This window comes from Salmo salar, chromosome 23 (assembly GCF_965601325.2).
Source record: "Salmo salar chromosome 23, fSalSal1, whole genome shotgun sequence".
Taxonomy (NCBI): domain Eukaryota; kingdom Metazoa; phylum Chordata; class Actinopteri; order Salmoniformes; family Salmonidae; genus Salmo; species Salmo salar.
Genome location: NC_138313.1, coordinates 20,413,021 through 20,428,149, shown reverse-complemented (window position 1 = coordinate 20,428,149; position 15,129 = coordinate 20,413,021). Strand labels below are relative to the sequence as shown.

The following is a 15,129-nucleotide window of genomic DNA, read 5'->3' as shown; positions in this document are numbered from 1 at the left end:
TATTGATGGTAGCTCAGCATGGTGATAATAGTTTCCCATCAGCATGATACCTGCCATTGCATCAACTAGAAATTCTGCTCAGGATATTACTCACTGTTGTTTTGGCAATAACTAAGACACACAGAACCGTATGCAGTAGCGATGACGTTGTGCTTTGTCAACAGCACTCCTTAGATCTCTGACCAACATAGAATAATATGATTCCATGTAAATTAATGGAATAATCCCTGTGTATCATGTGAATTCAGGTCAGGATTGTCCTCTTGTTCTGGTCTGTGAGTTCTGAACACTCTGTTTATCAGGGAACAGAAGGATATGTTCAATCAAATTTGATCAACAGGTTTCAGCGGAGAACAAGATATTATCTTTGCACATCCAGAATGTGGGGTTTTGTTTCACTAACAAATTAGACAAAACATCCCCAAATAGATTTCAGACTGTGAGAAGAGCATTGTACCTATTCCTCCATCAGTCTCATGCAGACAGAATACAATTGGAGTTTGTTGTGCACAGCCCTGATTGAAAGAGGCTGCTGATAGCCAGGTGGGCTAGTCTGCCTCAGTGTCAACATGAAGAACAGGTGTGTGTTCAGGATTAGAGGGATGTGTCATCACCACCTGGCTTTATAAGGACAAAAGAGCCTCAAAACTCTGGAAAATGAGTGTCTGCGTGTGTGTGAGAGAGAAACCTGTTATTGTCAGACAGTCCTCTCAGACCGGGTCCTCTCAGACAGTCTGTTGGAAAGTAACACAAGGTCCATTTCCTCAAAGCTCTTGCATGTAATTTATTGAAGCATTACACAGAGTCCATTTCCTCAAAGCTCTTGCATATCATGCGTCAATATACTGTAGATGATGCATATCATAGGCATCATGTCTTGTGATGTCTATATTTTTGGAAAAGAATCACAGATTGACGCTCATAAACTGGTACTGGGTTGAACATATACAATAGATGTTGATATATGTTGGCGTTCAGGCTTTATTTGAAAAGTTTAAGTGAGTGATTCCTCACAAAACTCAGACATAGAAAGAACATGATTTGGGGGATTTTCACAAAATGTAATCCATAGAATAGTCCTTTGGAGGAAGGATTATTTACATATATTTGAAATTTGTGTCTAAAAGCATAATTGAGAAATGATTTATTAAAGTTGGTATATTTATGACATTTTGGCTTTAACCAGGCCTCCTTTAATTAAGACTCCATATTATTTCATCTGTACGTGCTACAAAGCAAACATTGTTGTCATCTGAAGTTTTATAGCTTGCTCTGTAATAAGAGTAGTGTTTTGATTTCAATAACTTTGTAAATATAGATGTTTGATTTCTCAAATGTTTCTATATTTTGTTGAACATAATATACTCTACGGACATATCACAGTTCCAGAGAGGGATCTCTGCTACTTTTAGATTTATGATCCAATTGGTAAGCATTGCCAACAGAGTGAATGTGAAAATTGATAATACATTTTCACCCTCAGCTGGTGATTTGCAGGATATGCAATTATACAAGTAAAAGGATTGCTGTGTTTGGTTACATTGCCTACAATGCTGTTTCTCTGTATGAAATGGGCTTTAACTTTGATATGCCCGTAGAGTATATTATGTTTAGAAATATTAGCAAAATCTAAAATGGCATATTTACATTTTTCAATATTCAGAAATGTATGTCACAAAAAAAGTATGTATATATACTAATATTACTGTCATGTCCTGACCAGTAAAAGAGGTTATTTGTTATTGTAGTTTGGTCAGGACGTGGCAGGGGTGTGTTTGTTTTGTGTTGTCGGGGTTTTTGGGTTGTGTTCTATGTTTTGTATTTCTATGTTCTATTTTCTATTTTTTCTATTTCTATGTCTAGTTTATTGTTTTGACCTTTAATTGGAGGCAGCTGTTCCTCGTTGCCTCTAATTGAAGGTCCTATTTAGTAGGGGTGTTTTTCATGGGGTTTTTGTGGGTAATTGTTCTTTGTATAGCTGTAAGCCTTACAGGACTGTTTATCGTCGTTGTTTTTGTATACGTGTGTTTTGTGCTGGTTTTCCTTCTTTCTACCTAATAAAAAGAAGATGAGTATACACACTCCCGCTGCGTTTTGGTCCAATCCATACGACACCTGTGACAATTACACAGCAAGCAGTAAAGCTTCATATGACACTAAGTGTAGCTTTTTAGCACATCCCAATGAAACATCAGGGAGTCTTAAAGGAGGCCTGTGTAAGGTCAAAATGTCACAACTTTGAATTATTATTTCTCAATTACGCTTTTAGATACAAATGTCAAATATGCGTCCTGCAAAAGACTATTCTATGGATTCCATTTTTTTATCCCCAAAATCATGGTATTGCTTGAGGAATCACTCAAGTACTGTAGAACATTGCATGAATTTTATATTATAGACTTTAAGGATAATTATGAACATGGCTTTAGTTGGAAATGACACATTTTATTTCTGTATGCTCAGGTTGGCTTTCCCACGGAATCGCCCCTGTATGTAGGATGCAGAACCGGGTAGCATAGATGTTTTAACATCTGTTTCTGCTTTTCTAAATCACTAATCGTCCACAGACACAACCTTTCTGTCTGTCATCTAACATAAACAATTTGCACAGTCACTCCTGGAATACAAAATACAGTTTAGTAGCATAGCACCATAATATTGTCCGCACACACACCGACCTCTATTTATCTCTCTCTCTCTCGTTCTTTCCCTCTTCCTCTCTTCTTTAGGATATTACTCACGTTTGTTTTGGCCATAACAAAGACAGAGAGAGTAAACAGAATGAAATCAGCAGGGATAACATTGTGCTTTGTCAACAGCACTCCTTAGACCTCTAACCAAAATATAATAAAAAGGAGTTTCTGTGTATCTGTGTGTGTTTCTGTGTGTGTTTTTATGTGTGTGTGTGTGTGAGAGATTATGTTATTATCAGTGTCCTCTCAGTCTGTTGTTGTGAATATCAGTGTGAACTCTTCAGGGAGGTAACACGGGGTCCATTTCCTCAAAGCGCTTGTCTGTTATGTACTTCGGGGAGATAGTGCATCTCTTCAAGTCTCAGGCAAGGTTAATCCTCATGCGAGCGTGGTTCACCAAACCACCTCTGTTACTTAGTGGTCTTTTAAAATGGCATTGACATCATCGTCAACTCCTCCCATCTCAAACTCCATATTCCCAGAATGTTCCCTCACCCTCTCTTGTCATCAACCGCCCAAGCTCAGCTTCCTTTGATCTACATGCAGGTTAGCAGAAACACACACATACTTCTGAGTAAATGTTTAGCCGGCATATGTAGGCATTTAACCTCTGGATGGCTGCCCAGAGTAGAGCAGTCTGCGCAGGAAATGAAATTCAATGAAAATGGTATGTGACTGATTGTTATACATTGTTGTACATTGCCCAGGGGTGATTTTGAAAGACCGCACACACACACTTTGACACACACATACACGCTCACAATTCGATTGCACAGGTCTGGGTAGTTCAACCTGAGGAGTTAGTTTAACCAACACAAGCAAACAGTTCTCTCTCAATTCTGACTGATGCCATCAGACAAAAATGTACAGCAATCAGCCACATACCATTTGGACTGCATTACATTTCCTGCACAGGCTGCTCTGTTCTGGGCAGTCTTGCAGAGGTTAAATGCCTGCATATGCCGGCTAAACATGTACGCAGAAGTATGTGTGTGCTTCTGCTAACCTGCATGTAGATCAAAGGAAGCTGAGTTTTGTTACTCACTTCTGTGCTCTTCTCCCTGCTCATATCATTTCTCCTCTTTGAGAAAATTAAGAGAGCATACTTAGCCCAGTGAGGGCTGTGATTGGCTCTTCGTCAGCGTTTCAGCACTGTAGCTGTATAAAACCCCAACTGTGGGAGGCTTCGCTAAGACAGAGCGTACTGCCGACTTACTGAAAGGACTACCAGTCATAATATTACAACCTTTTCCTCTGCGCTCAAAACCACTGCAAATAATTATAACAGTACATGGCCAAGATGTTCAAACGTTCATAGATGACCAGCAGGGTCAGATAATAATAATCACAGTGGATACTGTGAATACTGAAACCTTTTAACCTTGAATGTGTTGATTGATATATCATTTATTTCTAAAGGACATCGAGACAAGGGAGACCTGTTGTATGAGAGCAGCAAACAAACACTTGATTCTAATCATCATACATAATATTGAACAACATACCAGATATCATAGATAAAACAGCATTCAGATTCTATTAAATTAATTTATCACACCATGGGGAATGATACTCTCAAGGCAATAACCAATGTGCACGTAGGTGAAGAACTTTAACGCAGATTGATTTGCTGTGTTGGAGTCCTCCCCCTGGAACATCTGCTGTTCCTAAACAAGTTAGCTTAGACAATATCCAGTCTGACCTTTCCTTTCATTAGGACTAATCTAATTAGTGTGCTTGGAGTGAAAACAAATAAATGCAACCCCTTAACTATCTTCACAATTTACAGTAATGCAGTGGTGTAAAGTACTTAAGTAAAAATAGTTTATTATTTAGTATTACTTAAGGTGTTTTGGGGGGTTTCTTCACATTACTTTACTATTTTTTTTCTTCTTACTTTTACTTCACAACATTCCTAAATAATGTACTTTTTTCTCCATACATTTTCCCTTACACCCAAATGTGCTTCGTTACATGACGAATGCTTAGCAGGACAGGAAAATTCTCCAATTCATGCACTTATCAAGATAACACGTGGTCATCCCTATTGCCTCTGATCTGGCAGACTCACTAAATACAAATGCATTGTTCGTAAATTTTAAAAACAAGAAAATGTTGCCGTCTGCTTTGCTCAATATAACGAATTTGAAATGATTTATAGTTTTACTTTTATTTTTGATACTTAAGTATATTTGAGCAATTAAATGTACTTTTGATTCTTAAGTATATTTAGAACCAAATACTTTTAGACTTTTACTCAAGTAATATTTTACTGGGTGACTTTCACTTTTACTTGAGTAACTTTCTATTAAGATATCTATACTTTTACTCAAGTATGACAATTGGGTACTTTTTCCACCACTGCAGTAATGTTGATAAACTTTGATAATCTGATTGCAGCTAGTGTGAAATAATGTACTTACGGACAAAAACTGTAAGTATGTGTGTATTTCTGCTAACCTGCATGTAGATCAAAGGAAGCTGAGTTTTGTTACCCACTTCTGTGCTCTTCTCCCTGCTCATATCATTTCTCCTCTTTGAGAAAATTAAGAGAGCATACTTAGCCCAGTGAGGGCTGTGATTGGCTCTTCGTCAGCGTTTCAGCACTGTAGCTGTATAAAACCCCAACTGTGGGAGGCTTCGCTAAGACAGAGCGTACTGCCGACTTACTGAAAGGACTACCAGTCATAATATTACAACCTTTTCCTCTGCGCTCAAAACCACTGCAAATAATTCTCCTTAATTTGGATTTAGCAAAGAGGCAACATGTGTAAGGGATTAGCAACACTGCCTGCAACCTGTATGAAAAGGTAAGATGGCTATTTTAGTTGTTTGAGGTTGTTATTATATTGTTTTAGATCACTAGTAACAGACGTAATACATGTGAAATCCTAACAAATAAATGATGTAATATGTGTACTGTAATGGGAGATTTTCAGACAGTATTGTATGTTGAATACAAGCCTTGCGTGTCAGGCATCTTGGTGCTGCTATAATAATAGGACACACGTCTGTGTCTTAATTTGATATTTATGCATTCTGTTGCCTAACACTACTCACTCTACTTCTCCACCCTTAGTGCCAAAGACATCAAGCACAAGATTGGATTTCTGCTCCATAAGCCTGAGTTTCCACCAGACAAGGAACAGATAAAAGAGAAGACCAACATTGCCAAGAGGTGAGTGTATTGGAGAATAATCAATCAATCAATCAATCAATCAAATGTATGTATAATGCCCTTTTTACATCAGCCGATGTCACAAAGTGCTATACAGAAACCCAGCCTAAAACCCCAAACAGCAAGCAATGCAGATGTAGAAGCACGGTGGCTAGGAAAAACTCCCTAGAAAGGCCGGAACCTAGGAAGAAACCTAGAGAGGAACCAGGCTATGAGGGGTGGCCAGTCCTCTTCTGGCTGTGCTGGGTGGAGATTATAACAGAACATGGCCAAGATTTTCAAACGTTCATAGATGACCAGCAAGGTCAGATAATAATAATCACAGTGGATACTGTGAATACTGAAACCTTTTAACCTTGAATGTGTTGATTGATATATCATTTATTTCTAAAGGACATCGAGACAAGGGAGACCTGTTGTATGAGAGCAGCAAACAAACACTTGATTCTAATCATCATACATAATATTGAACAACATACCAGATATCATAGATAAAACAGCATTCAGATTCTATTAAATTAATTTATCACACCATGGGGAATGATACTCTCAAGGCAATAACCAATGTGCACGTAGGTGAAGAACTTTAACGCAGATTGATTTGCTGTGTTGGAGTCCTCCCCCTGGAACATCTGCTGTTCCTAAACAAGTTAGCTTAGACAATATCCAGTCTGACCTTTCCTTTCATTAGGACTAATCTAATTAGTGTGCTTGGAGTGAAAACAAATAAATGCCACCCCTTAACTATCTTCACAATTTACAGTAATGCAGTGGTGTAAAGTACTTAAGTAAAATAGTTTATTATTTAGTATTACTTAAGGTGTTTTTTTTTTGTACTTTACCTTACTATTTATTTATTTCTTACTTTTACTTCACTACATTCCTAAATAAAATAATGTACTTTTTACTCCATACATTTTCCCTTACACACAAAAGTGCTCGTTACATGATGAATGCTTAGCAGGACAGGAAAATTCTCCAATTCATGCACTTATCAAGATAACACGTGGTCATCCCTATTGCCTCTGATCTGGCAGACTCACTAAATACAAATGCATTGTTCGTACATTTTAATAACAAGAAAATGTTGCCGTCTGCTTTGCTTAATATAACGAATTTGAAATGATTTATAGTTTTACTTTTATTTTTGATACTTAAGTATATTTGAGCAATTAAATGTACTTTTGATACTTAAGTATATTTAGAACCAAATACTTTTAGCCTTTTACTCAAGTAATATTTTACTGGGTGACTTTCACTTTTACTTGAGTAACTTTCTATTAAGTTTACTGAAGTATACCTTTACTCAAGTATGACGATTGGATACTTTTCCGCCACTGCAGTAATGTTGATAAACTTTGATAATCTGATTGCAGCTAGTGTGAAATAATGTACTTACAGACAAAAACTGTAAATTGTACTTTTAATACTTAATTGACATGTTTTAGTATGCTTGGTTACTCATTAACTCAAAGAGGTGTATACGGTATGGTTGATGCTCATGGAAAACACAGTAGTTTATGTCCTGTTGTAAAGAGCATTATGTAAGATGATAGATATGACATCTGCTTGTATCATTAAAATATAGGCCGTTAGCAATTTGCAGGTCAAGAACTGTGGGATATCAACACACAACGGATGTACTGAAATCCGACTTTGGTTCAAATACATGTGTATTTGATTATGTGTTTTTAAATAATTATTTTCTGTGTATTTGATTATTTTCAATAATGTGGCCCGAATCAACTAATTATATTGGAAGTATTTGAAAGTATTTTCCATTAATTTCCTCTAAATAGCCTACTTTCAAATACTTATTCCAAATACTATTTTCAAATACCTGGGTCAAATGCATGGGAGTTTGTATTTTAGTATTTTAAAATACATGACAGTAGTTTCCAAGTGTATTTCCAAATACATTCCAGTATTCAACTAATTTTCTTTAAAGATAGATCATATCTGAATACTTACTTCGAAATGTATGTGAAAGTAATTGAAGAGTTTCATTAAAATTTCAGAAATGTTGGTATATTAGCTTTTATTATTTAAAGAACTTATAGAGATTGGTGTGTTATTTCACCATTTAATTATGGGATTTGTTGTTCAATGACAGACATGTATTTGTTTGAAATCTATCACTTGATAGTTTCATTTCAGAGAGACGAATAATGTTTTGTTGCAAAATCCTATATATCCGCCTCACTCTCAGGAGGAATAAGTAGTACTGCTAGGTTTTACACAGTCAAATGTAATAAAGAACTTCATTTTTAAAAAGAACTGTACGAATTATACATTTGTGACATCATTATTAAAACTTTTTTTAAATGAATCAATACAATTATATGAGATCTATTTGAAAATATTTACATTTGAGATTTTAGTAGATGCTCTTTTCCAGAGTGACTTACAGTTAGTGCATTCATCTTTAGATAGCTAGGTGAGACATCCACATATCACTGTCAAATACAGAATATGAACATTCCATTCCAGCTAAACAATCAATATATAGCGTTTTACAACAAAACCCATATATATATATATATATATATATACCCCTCTTTTCTCCCCAATTTCGTGATATCCAATTGGTAGTTACAGTCTTGTCCCATCAACTCCCGGACAGACTCAGGAGAGGTGAAGGTTGAGAGCCGTGCGTCCTCCAAAACACAACCCCGCCAAGCCGCACTGCTTCTTGACACAATGCTCACTTAACCCAGAAGCCAGCCACACCAATGTGTCAGAGGAAACACCATATACCTGCCAACCGTGTCAGCATCCACCACAGGAGTTGCTAGAGCACGATGGGACAACCCGGCTGGCAAAACCCTCCCCTAACCCAGATGACGCGGGGCCAATTGTGCAACGCCCTGGTCACGGCCGGCTGCGACACAGCTTGGGATTGAACCAGGATCTGTAGTGATGCAGCTAGCACTGCGATGCAGTTCCTTAGATTGCTGCGCCACTCGGGAGGCCCGAAATATTGAAAATATTATTGTTAATCCCAATATACTGATTATGCTCTTTCTCTGGTTTTAGAGCTTCACCTGCTGATGTGGAGAAATGGAAACTGTCCTTCAACAACCTGATGAATAGTGAAGGTGAGTTTGTCACAAATCAAAGGAGACATCTTAAGGACCACATTTACATTTTAGTAATGTAGCAGACACTTTTACCCAGAGCTACGTACAGGAGGAATTAAGGTTAAGTGCTCAAGGGTACATTGACAGATTTTTGTTCACCTAGTCAGTTCGGGAATTCGAACCAGAGACCTTTTGGGTACTGGCCCGATGTTCTTAACCACTGCCGCCCTGCGAATGTAGAATCGGGGAGTCTATCTTGCTCAAATGCGAAAACACATTCGATAATGGGATGGTGGTTTTATGAATTAATAAGTTGTAAAAAAAACATTTGAATGAAGCTCTCTGCTGCCCCTTGTGTAGAACTCCTAAATCTTTGTTAAGACTCTGCCACTACCTATTACCAACCCACAACACTAGTGTTACACCACAATACAAGACTACATGTTTTCAAACACTTTAACTTGAGTGACATTCATATCTCCCTCTCCCTTGTCTCTCTGACCCCTGTCTCTCTGTTTAAGAGACTATCATGACGCCTGTGTGGGCTGTAGGGTACTTGGCTGTAGGTTGTTGGGGACTTTACATGGCTCTTCGGCTGTGTTCTCATGCTCTGGTCATGTGCTACGTGTCTGGAGGCAATGCTGGGTGGCCCCTGGGGTCTGCTGCTCTACACCCTCTCTCTCTGTGTGTGTGTGTGTGTGTGTGTGTGTGTGTGTGTGTGTGTGTCTGTGTGTGTGTGTGTCTGTGTGTGTGTGTCTGTGTCTGTGTGTGTCTGTGTCTGTGTGTGTGAGCTAGCTGATGGTCCCTGTGGTGTCAGGCTTTCTGTGGGGACACGGAGTAGGAGCAACTGAGAACCATCCTGGCCTTGACCTCCAACATTCCATAGCTTCCTCCATGACTCCCTTCAGAGGGATGCTCTCTGTTTCTCTCTTTAGGAGCATTTCATTAGGAGCATAATAGTGTGTAGCTTCATATAAATCGTAAAACCCAGCACCTGACTAATCTATCCTCTTTCTCTCTCTCTCTTTGTCTGTCTTTCAGCTGGCCGTACGGTGTTCACTACCTTCCTGATGGCAGAGTTCAGCCAGGAGAACATGGAGTTCTGGAAAGCTTGTGAGAAATACAAAATGTCAGCCCCCAAAAATATGGCAGGTAAAGCCAAACAGATCTATGACCAGTACATCGCGGCAGATGCTCTTAACGAGGTAAAATGGAAATAAAAATTGGCTTAAATTTTCACTTGGTAATCTCTGCTATCCCAACATGGTTTCATTCAAAGGCAGTATTCTGTGTTACACAGACCTGTTGGAGTCATAATACACTTATGAGTAATGACCTGGCTCTTTCCATACATCAGTTTTCTCCATTAATATAAAAGCTTTTAATATTCCTGCATGAGTGCCTTTGACATGGATTCTGAAAACACTTAATACATCCTGTTGATGTATCCTCTTTTTCCTCTTTAACCTTTAACCTCCCTTTCTAAAAGCACCTGTGATTGTTCCTTTATGATTGCCATTTTGGATTTTTATAGCGCTTTTTATGGCACCTTTTGTTGATACAGTATCCATGTTGTATTTCATTACTTATATATCTGCTGTTCCCTCTCCCTATCAGGTGAACTTGGACTCAGCAACGCGAGAGGAGACCAGACAGAACCTATCTAATGCCGGCCCATCCTGTTTCGACAACGCCCAGCAGAAGATCTTCACTTTGATGGAGAAAGATTCATACAGAAGGTTCCTCTGTTCCAAACTGATCCAGGATCTGTCCCCGTTGCCCACCACCACCCAACTCAGTGCTCTGGAGAAAAGGGGAGGGATGAGAGGCTGTTCTGAGAACGGTGGTGCATAGACAGAGATGGAGAGAGAGAAACATTGACAATTAAAGCACTCTGTCATGAGGGAAAGAGTAGGTAGTCTTGAAGAGAAAACATTGTTATGAGTAGGTGGATTTAGATTTTTTCTGTCCGTTGTTCAAGAGAACTATTTCAACACGTATCACAAATAGCTTATCTTTCAGACTAGGGTATGCTTGGAGAGGGAGAGAAGAAAACGATCAGAGATGTGGTTTTCAGGACGAAATATCATCCTCTTTCTCCTGATTTTCATTGTTTTGTGAGGGTCTACTTTCTTTCCATGTAATATCTTCCTGAGCTCTAACAAGAGTCAAATGATTCAAACAGGCATTTAGGTATTTCACTCTGGTCAGCTCCCTGTATCCCCTCTGTCTGGCTTTCATCAAGTGCTCAAAGCTAAGTCATGCATGTACGCCAATAATGCTTTCCGGCTTGAAAATGCACTTCCTCAAACTGAGTGTTAAATTAGATTATCGTTTCTGAATGGAGATAACTATGTCTGGATTGGTGTTAAAAGCTCCTTTCACCTGACTGATATTTTTGTTTTTCTATCATTGCTTTACCTTAGGCTAGTTTGTGCACTGCTGAGGTGTAGCTCACTTGTCCTCTGTTAACCTGCCCGATGAAGTCATGACCAGGTGATGTTTTGATTCACAACACAGGGAAAAACAATGAGGAACTACCTCTCTATCCATCCCTATCCCACTTTCTGGGTGACCTGAACATTGATTGGTTAGCAGCTAGCTGTCTTCTCAAGAGGAAGCTTGTGACTGTGCCTGTAATATGACTCAGGTTGTCACTAAACCAACTAGAGTGCATACTAATAGTGTTGGATCTGTGACATCCCCTTGTATTGATCATATCTTCACTAATGCTGCAGAGCTTTGCTCCAAGGCAATACTAGTTTCCAATAGCTGTAGTGACCATAACATTGTGGCAATAACAAGGAAAGCCAAAGGTTGGGCCTAAAGTAATGTATTAATGATTGATTCCAATTGTTGACAAGCATGCATGCACCAGTTAAGAAACGAACTGTTAGAGCCCGATTGATTGATGATGAATTGAAAAATTGTTATGGTTCAAATAAATAATGCAGAAGAGGTGGCAAACAAGTCAGGCTGCTCAGCTGATTGGTTGACATACTGTAAACTTAACAAAAAGAAGAAGAAATTATAATACCAAAAAAAGATAAGTAACATAAAACACAATGGAAAATACTTTGGAGTACTTTAAATGATGTCATGGGCAGATATTGCCAGTCATTTCACTAGTAAAGTGAAATGACAACAATTAACAGTGAAACACCATATTTTTGTATAAAATATCTAATAATGAAAGAGACGGATTGCTGTTTTGAATGGTCAATTTAGTGTGGGAGAGGTGGAAAAACTATGGTTATCAATCAGTAATCAAAAAACCACTGGGTATAGACAACCTTGATGGGAAACTATTGAGAATGGTAGCAGACTGTATTGCCACTGCTATTTGCTACAGTGCCTTTAGAAAATATTCACACCCCTTGACATTTTACACATTTTGTTGTGTTATAACATTTAGATTTTTTGTCACTGACCTACACACAATACTCCATAATGTCAAAGTGGAATTATGTTTTTCAACAAAAAAAATCGAATTAATTAAAAATGAAAATCTGAAATGTCTTGAGTCAGTAAGTATTCAACCCCTTTGTTATGGCAAGCCTAAATAAGTTCAGGAGTAAAAATGTGCTTAACAAGTCATATAATAAGTTGCATGGACTCACTCTGTGTGCAGTAATAGTGTTTAACATCATTTTGTTAAGACTACCTAATCTCTGTACTCCACACATATACAATTATCTGTAAGGTCCCTCAGTCGAGCAGTGAATTTTAAACACAGATTCAACCACAAAAACCAGGGAGTTTGTCCAATGCATCGCAAAGAAAGGCTCCTATTTGTAAAAAAAAAAACAGACATTAAATATCCGTTTGAGCAGGGTGAAGTTATGAATTACACTTTGGATGGTGTATCAATACACCCAGTCACTACAAAGATACAGGCGTCCTTCCTAACTCAGTTGCCGGAGAGGAAGGAAACCGCTCAGGGATTTCACCATGAGGCCAATGGTGACTTTAAAACAGTTACTGAGTTTAATGGCAGTGATAGAAGAAACTGATGATGGATCAATAACATGTAGTTACTACACAATATTAACTTAATTGACAGAGGGAAAATAAGGAAGCCTGTACAGAATAAAACATATTCCAAAACATGCATCTTGTTTTCAACAAGGCACTACAGTAAAACTGCAAAAATATGGCAAAGCAATAACATTTTTGTCCTGGATACAAAGTGTTATGTTTGGGGAAAATCCAATATAACACATAACTGAGTACCAGTCTCCATATTTTCAAGCATTGTTGTGGCTGCATCATGTTATGGGTATGCTTGTAATTGTAAAGGACTGGAGCTAAGCACAGGAAAAATCCTAGAAGAAGACCTGGTTCCTTGCCCTTAACTGCACATACAGAACTAACATCAACAACACGCATGCTAGTCTTTCTTGGTTGAGGACTGACGAGAGAAGAACTGCTTCTCTTCTAGTTTTTATGATAGATATTATTGTGATAAATTCCAGATTATCTGCATAATAATATAAGCTCAGACACCCATACATATCACACAAGACATGCCGCTAGTGGTTTCGTCACAGTCCCCAAGTCCACGGCAATAGTCAGTTTTATTTTACTTTTTAGCAGACGCTCTTATCCAGAGCGACTTATAGTAGTGAATACATACATTTCATTTCATGCATTTTTTGTTGTTGTACTGGCCCCCCGTGGGAATTGAACCCACAACCCTGGCATTGCACACACCATGCTCTACCAACTGAGCCACAGGGATGACCAGAGCCATGATCGCATGGAACTCCCATCTCCAATTACTCAAGCAAACAGTAAAACTGTGATGGTACTCACACACACACACACACACACACACACACACACACACACACACACACACACAGAGAGAGAGAGACACACTCTAACACACACATGTTTTTGTTGTATTGTTTGTATTATTTTTAAGTTGCATTGTTTGTGTATCATTATATTTTCATTATATTTTTTATTTGTGTGACTTTTCTTGTCTATCAATATATCAGTGTTTTGTTACTTGTCATGTTTTGTGTTTTTTTGTGGACCTCAGGAAGAGAAGCTGCTGCTTTTGCAAAAGCTAATGGGAATCCAAATAAACAAATAAATAAAGTTAACCCACAGATGTATGGACATCATCTGAACAATTTCAATGTTGTCCCTCAGCTTCATTCCACTGCATGAAGGCAGCAACCCCCCCTACAGAATGATATAATCACAGCACAACTGGCAGTGCTGAGCATCTTCTTCCATAGCTTTTAATACATGTGAATGGTCTACTTCAATGTATTGGTCTACTTTATGTCACTCTTCTTATTCAACCATTAACATTTAGCTTAAATATCCATGGCTTTAAGCTTTGTGTTCATTCTATGAAAACTTTTCCGATTATAGCTTTGTTGGTATTGTATTTTGATAACATCTCCCTGTACTGCTTATTGTGAATTATTTATGTTGTAAAGTTATTGGCGATGGACAAGTAGGGCAGATGAACGTGTCTTATTAGGCTATCATATATCATTGATATTGATACTATTGGTAATGCAATTGATATCATTACAGTATATGGTTCTGTGAGTTTTGTTTACACATTACTCCTACTCCCCTCCTATTATGATAAATAGCTAGATATTCATTGTAATAATCATTTTTTTATATTTATTTTCTGCTTCTATTCTTGGCACGATTATTTATAATGTATATGTAAATAAAAAACAGTTTCACCGAGTTGTTTTTTCTGTTTAGTCACTTACTTTAAAACTTCCAAAAATGAACGAAAGGCTGCTATTGTAAAACTTACCAGATTCTAAAACATATCATGCCTTCAGAAAATATTCATACCCCTTGACTTTGGAAAGTATTCAGACCCCTTTACTTTTTCACCATTTTATTACATTATAGCATCTTCTAAAATTGATTAAATATTATTTCCCCTTCATCAATCTACACACAATACCCCATAATGACAAAGCAAAAACAGCTTTTCAATTTATTTTGCAAATGTATTACAAACAAAACTCTGAAATATATTTATATAAGTATTCAGAACCTTTACTCAGTACTGTGTTGAAGGGCCTTTGGCAGCGTTTACAGCCTCGAATCTTCATGGGTATGATGCTACAAGCGTGGCACACCTGTATTTGGGGAGTTCCTCCCATTCTTCTCTACAGATCCTCTCAAACTC

At 37.8% G+C, this 15,129-nt stretch overlaps 1 protein-coding gene across 1 annotated transcript; it reads left to right on the top strand.

Moving 5' to 3' along the window:
- The first annotated feature begins 5,332 nt into the window (after window positions 1-5,332).
- LOC106584143 (regulator of G-protein signaling 4) lies at window positions 5,333-14,672 on the top strand. Its single transcript, XM_045706344.2, has 5 exons — window positions 5,333-5,503; window positions 5,773-5,871; window positions 8,908-8,969; window positions 9,993-10,156; window positions 10,569-14,672. Exons 1-5 carry the CDS (start codon window positions 5,460-5,462, stop codon window positions 10,803-10,805), a joined length of 606 nt encoding a protein of 201 aa, XP_045562300.1. The 5' UTR covers window positions 5,333-5,459; the 3' UTR covers window positions 10,806-14,672.
- The last annotated feature ends 457 nt before the right edge of the window (window positions 14,673-15,129 follow it).

Coding starts and splice junctions, on each gene's coding strand:
- LOC106584143 (XM_045706344.2), top strand. CDS start 5,460: ATGTGTAAGGGATTAGCAACACTGCCTGCAACCTGTATGAAAAG. Junction 5,504..5,772: donor CCTGCAACCTGTATGAAAAG/GTAAGATGGCTA, acceptor CTCCACCCTTAG/TGCCAAAGACATCAAGCACA. Junction 5,872..8,907: donor AAGACCAACATTGCCAAGAG/GTGAGTGTATTG, acceptor CTCTGGTTTTAG/AGCTTCACCTGCTGATGTGG.